Genomic DNA, 11,801 nt, shown 5'->3' with positions numbered 1-11,801 from the left:
AATTTAAGTTGAATGAACTGAAACAGACAGTTGTGACAACCAAATCAGATTTCGAGTTGGCGACATTGGGCCTTCTAGAAGGCCCGGAAGATTTCTTTCCTCGCGTTGAACGTGACACGTAAACGTCCTTTGATTGGATACTGAGGCAGACCGGTGCAGTGCTTCAGTGCTCAGTTTAGCTGGCTAATGCGAAAACGACGTACATCGGTTTCAATGCTTATTATGCTAGTTGTTTCAATTGGTAAGACTAAATATAATTACATTAACCAACTCAAATAAACTAGTGTACACCAACTTGATAATTCCAGTTTTTGATACAATTACAACGCCATTTTCAAGACGGAACTTTCAAGAAAAACTGGATATCGTGAGGATGGGAAGTTTAATGAAACTGCTTTGCAGGTGGGACAATGCGATGTTTAGTGGACAAACTTGTTAAAGCTCACATAGGCTACTTTCGGTGGACTTAATAAACTTTGTAGACTAATCTCTGAAAATCGCCTTTTATTTTTAAGTTGTGACAGTAATGTCCAAGCGATCATATAACAGAGTTTACTACTCTTAATGTATTGTTAATACGGGTGTATTGATTTTAAATGCTCCGGAAATATTAATAAAGTCTGTTGTACTCGACTATGTTAAGGTGATGCAATGCTCACTTATACTGCCTTCCTGTATAAATATAATGGTTCGAGAGCCATGGCGTCGTAATGATGGTATTAGGAGGTGGATTCACTCAGTTTAACATCGTGTAGGACATCGCTGAAGGCCTAGTATGGCATACAGCCAATCCCTCGTAGGAGGTATATCAGACGGCACAACGTGAATTTTCTACAGATTACCTCAAAACTGGAATGCCAATGATCTGCAAGGCTGCAATTGCTGCAAATGGAGGATTCTTTGATGAAAGAAGTTTTCACACATTATTTTGCTCTATTGTGTATATGTTTATTGATTAATTGATAAATACTGAGTGTTTTAGCTATATAATCAATGTACCCACATACAAACAGTAGGCATAAGTAATATACAGTAACCTATTAAATCATTAACATTTTCTTGTGCTGTTCATTTTTATGGTCACGTCCACATTTTTCAGCACATTTTAAATAAAAAATAAATGAAAACATTTGAATGTTACATTTTCAAATCAGCATTCATTTATTAAACGAATAAATGAACTAAACAAACTATTACTGTAATCATAGTTTTAACAATAATTTCCTCAGTTTGGTCAAACTGAACATGAGCATTAGACCTTATCTCTTGACAGAATCTGACAAGGTTTAGAGAACATTCTGCACATCACTGAGGGAATTCTCCTCCTCAGAACCCCTTCCGGCCCCGAGGGCAACTCCTAGTTTCTCCCAAAAGACCCGGGGGTCCTGTTTCGCTTTGGGCCAGCTGAGGTATGTGCACTTCTTCACGAGGCTCCTCATCCTGTAGTATGGGGACAGCCGATAGGTTGGAATGTCCTCCAGGAACACCAGGATCAGAACATCCTTTTTCTCATCGAACAGACGGAAGCTGGCCACCTGCACTTCCCTGGAGCACCACTCACTCTCCAAGTAGTGTTGGCTGATTACGCAGATAGTCTTGCGGCTACCATAGATGCCATCCACGATATTGTCCACGATGGGCTTTCCTGGTTGGAAGTCCCGGTGGTGCAGACATATTCTCCATCCCTGTTCCCCCTCCAGTTTGGGAAGCAATTCACTAGTTACCCACAGTTCATCATGTGTGTTGTAGGAAACAAAAGCATCATACTGGAAACCACATGACTTGCTTGACCCCTGCCTTTTATAGTCATAGAGAAATGCCAACAAGAGATAATAGGCATAAATGATTTGCCTGTGTAGAAAGTGATAGATGAGAGAGATGAACAAAGTCAGAAGCACAAGTAAAGTGCTGGATATGTAAAAATAAAACGCTGTATTTTGTGAGTTACAAGACTGTACATCTAGTTTTAGAAGATTAGTTTCTATCAAATTGGGAGGACTATTACATTCATATTTATTAGCTGCAAGTACTTGTGTAAAGTTACCCTCCTCCACCCATTTGATGAACCAAGCGTTACTGCAGTCACAGGTAAAGGTGTTTCCTTGCATATCGAGTAGCCTTAATCCAGGGAGGGACTGGATAATTGAGTGATTGATAGATGCAAGTTGGTTATTGCTGACCTGCAAATATAAGAGCTGGTGTAATTTTGCTTGCACAAGAAAATCTAAAGTTTTCAGGTGGGTTTCTTTTAAATAGAGCTTATAGAGTTTTCGCAGGGGCAGGAATATATCAGGAGAAAGAGCTGTGAGGTAATTTCCACTCAAGCCTAGAAGGGTGATCTGGGTGTTATCCTTGAAAAAGTCTACATGTAAAGACTTAACCCCAAGATTCTGAGCCCAGAAACTATTTAAATGTGTCAAATTCCATAAAAAATTTGAGGGCAAAAAAGACTGAATTTCATGATGAGGCTGAGAGAAAACTGTAAGCACTTGAAGAGATTTTAAAGGAGCAAAAGGAGCTTTTCTAAACATGTCTTTTCTCAATATGTGATTTTTCTGTAAACTCAGTTGTGATAGATTTGAAAGTCCTGAAAAAACATCTGGTGTGAGTGATTCATCTGTAATTTTGTTAGACTGCAATTCTAGTACTCTCAAGCTACTTAATGCATCAAAAGTCCCGCCATCAATTACTTTTATTTTATTGCCATTTAAACGCAAAGTAGTGAGTGATTTCAAACCACTGAAGTCATCAGAGTTAAGAGAATATAAGGTGTTATAATCTAGTTCTAGACGTTCCAACTTTGCAGGACCATTTTTGAAAGCTCCTCTTAAAGAACTAATTTGGTTTGTTCCTAAATATAGTTCTTTTAGATTTATCAGGTCTTTAAAAACACAGTCCTTCACCATATTAATTTGGTTTCCAAACAGTTTAAGAGTTTTGAGACGGTTAAGATTTCTAAAGGTGGAACAATCCAATTTTTCAATTTGATTGAATACAAAGTTTAACGTTTCCAACATGGATAGATTTTGTATCGTATTTGGAATGTATGAAAAATTATTATAGCCCAGTTGTAAAGAAGAAAGATTCTTTAGTGATGCAAAGCCATTTTCCAGATTGGAAAGACTATTATCGTTTAGATTCAATACCTTAACTTGAAAGCATTTCTCTAGCCCTGTTTCTTTTAAGTTTCTGATACTGTTCAATCTCAAAGTAAGCTCTGTGAGTGTTGGAATCAGACAAGTGCTACTTATGAGGGATTTCGCACAGTGCACACTACTCAGTGTTAGATGGGCCAGTGACTTATTAAATGCTTGCAGTATGACATTGAATTCCACTGCTGAGACATTGACACCAGCCATTTCAAGCCTCTTTACATTCTTAAAGAAATCTGTGTTCAGAACTTCCCATTTTAATCCACCATTTGAAAAACAGAATGACAGATCGACTGCCTCAAGGTGGGGGAAAATATCTGCACTAATCCTGAAAATGTTTATAGGATTTTGAGCTAAATTCAACACTTGAAGTCTGAGGGGTACATTTGAAATATCAGTCGACTGAAAAATTGAAATGTTGTTATGTGCGATATGGAGTGTGTTCAGTGTTTGTATCCTGAAAACAGGTTGTATTGATTGCACGTCTCTTAGCTTATTGCCAGACAGTTTCACACCCTCAAGGTGATTGAAGACAGAAAATGATGAATTTTCAATTGTCGAAATTAAGTTCTTCTCCAGGAGGAGCACTTTTAGATTGGTCAGGCCGTGGAAGAATTCATTTGTTATTACGGTCAAACGGTTTTCACTCAGGCCTAATTCTGTTAAGGAAATCAAGTCTCTGAATGCTCCTTTCTCCACACAAGAGATTACGTTGTGAGAGATATTTAGGATTCCTAAATGTGTAAGATTTTGGAAATCCCCGCTCTTTATCATTGAGATGTCATTGTGGTAGATGTCTATATCAGTTACGTCGAGTGGAAGTTTTTGTGGCACCTGCTTTAGATTTTTTTTGTAGCAGAAAAACTTTACATGACCTCTGAATTCCTCATGTACCATGCATTCCCCATATGTGAATCCAGTCACGTGACTAACACAGATCACAGTGTAGAGAGTAATGCAGAGAGGAGCAGTGAACCATCTGTGCACAGTGGTATCCATGGTGATGGCCTTTATCTTCAGTCCTCTTGTTGGGGTTGAAAGCCTCAATCAGATCAGAATACTTTCATCCTGTGGCACTATATGACTGTGCCAGTGTGTTAACTAGATCCAGGCAGCGATCAATCTAGTGAGTCTGTAATGGAAATGAAAAGTATTATTAAATAATAAACATTATTATATAGATATTAGGAAATAATACATATTAAGTTAATATTCCTTTATTAAATCAGAATTAAATACATTACATTTGTAACAAAATAATCTCATTCAAACCGGAGTTGAAAATGGTTAAGTTTCTGAAAAGAAGCTACAAACAGTCACCAACAAAGCAAGCTTTGACCCATTTAATTTAAAAACTTTATACATTTAGCTTAGTCTTTCCATCGGACTTGATAACAATGTTAGTAATAATAACTAGTAATGCTGAGAATGAATTCTCTGCAACTGAATTTGAATGGATCATCTAACCAGAATAATATTCCTACTATATTCCATCAAGCGCTGAGCTAAGACATCTGAGATCTTTAGACTACTCTGCTAGAAAGCAGAAGCCGCAATGAAACCAGTTGTGTGATTCTGAGCAATAGAAATGTTTAATGGTCCTTCAAACTTGATAAAAAATGTCAGGCAAATATTCAAATACTGTTCAATGATAACAAATTAACTGATGGCTAACCCTTGACTGCTTGATAATGGATGTTGCTAAGGCAGTGGTTCTCAAACTTTTTTTTGTCATTCCCCACTTTGAACAAGGGGGCCTTTTCAAGCCCCACCTGTTACTCCTCGCTCCAATAAAATGGTAGGCCAAGCCACATTTATTGAAATAAAGATAAGTTTTAAATTTTAATCATCGACAAATAACATCAGTTCAAAAAATACAGGAAATCAATAACAAATAACATCAGTTAAGGAAAGGAGAAAATAAATGTGCAATGGTATCAATCCTTGCCTCAAATGGGCTGATATCAAAAAAAAAAAAGGCCTACTTTGCAATTTAGTTTCTTAGTCAATCTTAAAATCTCCCTGGTACTTGGCTTTGGATAAAGGCATCTGCTAAATGACTAAATGTAATGTAACGTAAAATTGTCAAACTTATTGAAATTTTCCATTTTCTTTAAGGTTGATTTTTTTTTGGTGGATCAGCTGTCACTACACAACTTCACTTTCATGCTCCTTTTTTTATAGTCCTGCTGCAATTAGTACCCCGACGTCAATCAAAATTTTTGCACTAGGTTCCAGGTCACATTTTCATCCCGGACCCCCTTCTGATGTCATTAGAGCCTTTTATAATTGTGCGGCTCCTATATTGTATATAAAGGAGCAACACGTAGGCTAAAGGGTAGAAGTGGTAGAGCAGAGACAGAGCGAGCAAGCAAGAGAGAGAGAATGGTGACGCACACGGATAGATCTGAGGGAGTGACCATAGCAGGGGCGGCGCCAGGGGGACGCTAGGGTGTGCTATAGCTCCCCCTGGATTTGCACTTCCAAAAACAATAAGGACTTCCTTGACCAAATGTATCCATTCAACAGGTTTCTACAAAGGGAGGGAAATTGGAACCAAAGAAAATCGCAGTCGTGATGGTGGACTTTTCATAGGTTTCACAGTGAAAATTATGTTTTATGTGATGACTTATTTTGCTTTTGTAGGCCAATACTTTCAAGATCAGTCAATACATATCGTTGGTTTTGACGTATGTTGCCCCCTTCTTTATGTTGTTACTGGACATATCATGTGTCCTGTTCAGCTGTGTTACATCATACAACTTTTGAGACGTGTGGATAATGAAAAAGTGGGATCATTTAATGTGGAGCCACATCATGTTTGCTTATGAAGGCTCCTGAATGTAACTTACTTCCATAGCGTTCCACCTGTAACTTGCTACGCTAGCTATGTAGAAAGAGGGGAAATATTACTGTTGGTTGCTGCCAATAGTGGACAAAAAGGCATTGCTGTATGAGTAAATCGGCTTACTTAATGTACCTACTGAATGGGTCGCCTTAATCATTATCCAAAAAATTGCCCCCCCTGAGAAATTTGGAAGATTCATTGAGAAACGAGAGTAACGTAAAAGAAGAAGAAATGCCAGGGGTATCTGATGTGGAGGTTAAGTTTAATTTCTGCCTGACATAGTAGTTGTGACCTGGTGGTCAACTGGCGCCCAACTTTAACCCCCATTGAAGTAAGTGAAATATTTGGGAGTACGGAATCTCGGATAACATGCGTCTATATGCGCATCTGTTGGAAGCAGCCTAATGATAATAATTCAATTAATTTGTATATCGCTTTTCATGGACCCCAAAGACGCTTTTGAGAGCAAATTATGTAAACAGATGACAGACGATATGGTGGGGAGGTGTTGTAGTAGAGAACCATGTGACACATAGGCTATCATCACCATCATTTCATAGCACCCTCAGTAAAATGCTGAGCTCCCCTACAGCACCTGCAGAAAAAAATATCTGGCACCGCACCTTGACCAGTCTCATTTCCACAAACTTGGAGGCAAAAACATAGAGAACACTTCCCTTATTCAATCCATACACACATTCTGTCACATTCATGGGTCTTATAATTTTGCTTGTATCACAAAACACCTTGTATGGTGAATTTGAAGAGTGTTCTCCTTCCATTTATTCAGGAAGTGCACCATGAAAGACCATGAGGGGTATGTTGCTGTAACATTGAACTCTGTGCAACCAGTGTGGAGAATATATCCTCTGGCCAAATCAAGTTTCATTCATTTGCTTATTAACTGCAGACGGAAGGGAAAGGGAGATAACCCTGGAGTTTAGAATATAGAACACTGGAGCAGTAAACAAAAGTATCCACTGTAATCTCCGACTAGCAGGAAAGGTTAACAACAGGCTAATTAAAACAATATTTCTTTGTTTACGTGTGGTTGTTTAGTGCGATGGGGGTGTATGATCGTTATTGTCTATAAAAGAAGGCATTGCAACGGGGGAAAAAACGTTCATCAGGTCCATTGGCGTCCCACCTGTCAGATCTCAGGGCCCCACACTTTGAGAAACACGGTGCTAAGGATACCATATAAAACTATTTATTATATCTGATACACCTTTAAATTCATATTTTTCAATAGAAAGAATAATAAATAATCTCTTATACTGTATAAGCACATTCACTTTCTACTCTCCAAAATCTGTTCCACAAAATACAAATCCATGCATCTTTTCCTCAGCATACACACTATGTAAATTTCATGTCTCAGCGTCAGTTCTCAGTTTAAAGGAAGCTAATTCATGCAACAAGTATTTTCTGTAATCCATGTCAAGGCTAGGCTAAAATGTAACATTACATAATTAAATTACAAAGTAAATGTTATTGTAAAAAATACAGTTACTGTAATCATTTGCAGTTACTGAGAAGAAAATATGTACTTAAATTAAAGTTACTAATCAAAATCAATCAAATGTAAGAGGTTACAGTACTTTGATGTAGTAATAATCAAAACTGTTACATTTTTAACTAGTAATCTGTAACCTACAACATTTCAAAAATAACCTTCTTAACCCTGGCTGAAATACATTTTGGTTTGTTTGATTTTTGTTTAGTTCTTTGATGATGGAAGCTATAACTTCCCTTTTGTACCCATCATATTCAGCTTTGTGTTTTCCAGCACAAATTCACAACATGAATGTTCTTTTGTTATGGCTGTTTTTCATCCCTTTTTCCCATTGAAATGAATGGTCAAATATTTGCCTATTGTGACATTTACCACTCTGCCATGGTTACATGGTTCTTTGGCCTGAGCTATCCAGGGGGTAAGGCGTCTAATCATTTTATCTTAAAGGCACCCAGTGCAACTTTATAGGCTTGAGACTCAAAAAATGCTTAGAATGTTTATTTTTAAGCCTCGAAAGTTGCACTGGGTGCCTTTAAAATTAGTCAGACGTTATTTTTGTGAAACTTGCATTAGACTAATCTGTGAACAAAATGAACACTACAAACTACCTTTGTGAAACAGGCCCATTTAAGACATGAATAGTAAATACTTGTTGTTGTTACATTGAGTATACAGCCGCGGAAAAAATTAAGAGACCACTTCAAAATTATCAGTTTCTCTGGTTTTACTATTTATTGGTATGTGTTAAAGTAAAATGTACATTTTAGTTGTATTCTATAACCTACTGGCAACATTCCTACCAAATTTCAAATAAAAATATTGTCATTTAGATCATTTATTTGCAGAAAAATGACAATTGGTCAAAATAGCAAAAAAGATGCAGTGTCTTCAGATCTCGATTAATGCAAAGAAAACAAGCTCATATTCATTTTTAAACTACACAATACTAATGCTTTAACTTAGGAAGAGTTCAGAAATCAATATTTGGTGGAATAACCTTGATTTAAAATCACAACTTTCATGTGTCTTGGCATGCTCTCCACCAGTCTTTCACATTGCCGTTGGGTGACTTTATGCTACTCCTGGCGCAAGAATTCAAGCAGCTCGGCTTCTTTTCATGGCTTGTGACCATCCATCTTCCTCTTGATCACATTTCAGAGTTTTTTTTATGGGATTCAGGTCTCGAAATTGGGCTGGCCATGACAGGGTCCTGATCTGGTGATACTCCATCCACACCTTTACTGGCCTGGCTGTGTGGCATGGAGCATTGCCCTGCTGGAAAAAACACTTCTCAGAGTTGGGGAACATTGTCAGAGCAAAAGGAAGCAAGTTTTTCTTCCGGGACAACGTTGTACTTTGCCTGGCTGAGGTTTGTAAAAGACCATAAGGATTGAACCAAAGCGGACTGGAGGGTCTCCTAGTTCGTCTTCTCTGATGAGTCCAATTTTCAGCTTTGCCCAACACATGGTCGTCTGATGGTTAGACGGAGACCTGGAGAGGCCTACAAGCCACAGAGTCTTGCACCTACTGTGAAATTGGACTCATCAGAGAAGACGAACTAGGAGACCCTCCAGTCGGCTTTGGTTCAATCCTTATGGTCTTTTACAAACCTCAGCCAGGCAAAGTACAACGTTGTCCCGGAAGAAAAACTTGCTTCCTTTTGCTCTGACAATGTTCCCCAACTCTGAGAAGTGTTTTTTCCAGCAGGGCAATGCTCCATGCCACACAGCCAGGCCAGTAAAGGTGTGGATGGAGTATCACCAGATCAGGACCCTGTCATGGCCAGCCCAATTTTGAGACCTGAATCCCATAAAAAAAACTCTGAAATGTGATCAAGAGGAAGATGGATGGTCACAAGCCATGAAAAGAAGCCGAGCTGCTTGAATTCTTGCGCCAGGAGTAGCATAAAGTCACCCAACGGCAATGTGAAAGACTGGTGGAGAGCATGCCAAGACACATGAAAGTTGTGATTTTAAATCAAGGTTATTCCACCAAATATTGATTTCTGAACTCTTCCTAAGTTAAAGCATTAGTATTGTGTAGTTTAAAAATGAATATGAGCTTGTTTTCTTTGCATTATTCGAGATCTGAAGACACTGCATCTTTTTTGCTATTTTGACCAATTGTCATTTTTCTGCAAATAAATGATCTAAATGACAATATTTTTATTTGAAATTTGGTAGGAATGTTGCCAGTAGGTTATAGAATAAAACTAAAATGTACATTTTACTTTAACACATACCAATAAATAGTAAAACCAGAGAAACTGATAATTTTGAAGTGGTCTCTTAATTTTTTCCGCGGCTGTATATGTTACATTGATATGAGAATAATGTTTCAATGCTTACATACCATTGGTGCTTTTCAGGTCTATGTTGGAAATGTTTTCCTTGCAGGCAGTCTAAGGAATGATTAACCTCATTCTTCTGTGCTGGATGGAGATGTCTGAGACTCTCTCTCAATGAGCCATGAGTCTTCATATGTCTAAAAGGGTCTTTCATGATGCACTTCCTGAATAAATGGAAGCAGTACACTCTTTAAATTCACCATACAAGGTGTTTTGGAATACAAGCAAAAACATAAGACCCATGAACGTGACAGAATGTGTGAACTGCAGTTCATTCTTGCAGCTATTAATGTCTTGTTCCTCATTTGGGGTGGAACCAGAAAAGTGTGGCCTTTTTCTAATGTGGTTTTAACAGAACCCGTGTTTAAGACACGTTTTACTCTGTGACATTTCTCAGAATGTTTGTTTTTTTCTTGGCCCAGCATCCTGTTGCAGTCTGCGCAGACAGCCTCAAGCAAGTTGAAGCAAGTTAAAACTATGATCAACAGAAATTCCTAACAATGCTTTGCCTAAGCCAAAATAGTATGAGTCATACTTTTAGAGTGACAACTTCTGAAAGCATATTAACTTATTGATTGACTGAGTTATTGACTCATTGATTGATTTATACTAAAGCATTTAAATGATTCTGTTCATTTAAGAAATGTTCAATGTGACTGATTTTATGAATTTTCACAGAGCCCCTCTAATGTATCATAAGACGCCTTCCACCGCAAGAACTTTGTCTTTTGGTTTTCCATTGCAGGAACCAGACGTGCAGGTTGACACAGCCTATTCATTTTGCTCTTCAATCGGGACGTCAAGTCAGAGCACAACTAAATAACAATGTTTCTCCATTTGCAGCACCAACATTGGAGACATTTAATTTTCAGTTTAAATGAGCTCAGTTAAAAAACACAACGCAATATGTGTGTGACGTATGGATAGTCAACAAACTGTGAACAAAGGTGGAAACTGACAAAGACAATTACAGTAGAAATATATGAACACTGGAAAAAACCATCACATGACCATGAATTCTCGGGTGCATAAAGGGGGTGATGTAATAGATTGCAGATTAAAAGTGGCTGTTTTTATCTCTGCTCTACTACTATCAGGCCTTCTGGTTTGTTGAACATATATAACTGCATGAACTGACAAATCCCCTCTTCATGACTTTATTCATTCACAATTACAAATTTCAAAATAAACTTACCCACAATAAATGATACTGAATAATAGAGTGGCATCAGTGCCCAGATTAGACCCTTATTTGGGCTGTAGAAAGCTTCCGCCACTCAGAGAATGAACCCACCACCAACTCAGGTAGCTATGAGAAACACACACACATACACACACAGTTTAGTCAGTCACATAAAAACACCACTAGTAATCCAACATTAAATTACAAAGAGGTAAAGAATGTAATGTTTGGTGATACACCTCCTGTACAATTTTGCACGCAAATTGAGATATTCAGGAAAATCTATACTGCTGCTGGCACAACCACAAATACTCACCTGTCATAGTGAAAATCCCCACAGCCAGATTTACAGAGCGTCCCCCTAACAGAGCCACTTCTGTGACTGTCCCAGTGGACCTTATTGCTTTTGATCTCCTGGCAGCCCATATTCCTGTGGCCAGGACAGCAACATAAAAACCTACAGTGGCTATCAAACCTGGAACGTTAAGGCCCATGATCTCTAGTAGATCTATGACTGCTGAATGAGAAAATTGGTAAAGAGCAAGAAATCCAGGGTCAAATTCTTGTAGTAGAGTAATTTTCCATTGCGGCTGCCGGTTATTTGCCAGGTTTAACAAACACACACATTTAAGCGGTACCCATTTAAACACACACACACACACACGCCCCCCAACAACCACAAAAACACACTAACTCATATTGGTAATCCTGAAAGTGTCATAACTGCTCTCGTAGTGGTATGCAAATGTTTTTTC

General features: G+C 38.1%; 1 protein-coding gene across 1 annotated transcript; it reads right to left on the bottom strand.

Moving 5' to 3' along the window:
• Positions 1-1,286: 1,286 nt before the first annotated feature.
• Positions 1,287-11,472, bottom strand: LOC308362623 (toll-like receptor 13; the record flags this gene model as incomplete). The annotated part of the gene is made up of 3 exons (XM_080835354.1): positions 1,287-1,793; positions 2,031-2,118; positions 11,363-11,472. The coding sequence occupies 3 exons, from the start codon at positions 11,470-11,472 to the stop codon at positions 1,287-1,289; spliced, it is 705 nt and encodes a 234-aa protein (XP_080691480.1).
• Positions 11,473-11,801: the final 329 nt, after the last annotated feature.

Source organism: Sprattus sprattus, assembly GCF_963457725.1.
Source record: "Sprattus sprattus genome assembly, chromosome: 3".
NCBI classification, from domain to species: Eukaryota; Metazoa; Chordata; class Actinopteri; order Clupeiformes; family Clupeidae; genus Sprattus; species Sprattus sprattus.
The sequence above is the reverse complement of the archived record's forward strand: the minus strand, read 5'-3'. Positions and strand labels throughout refer to the sequence as shown.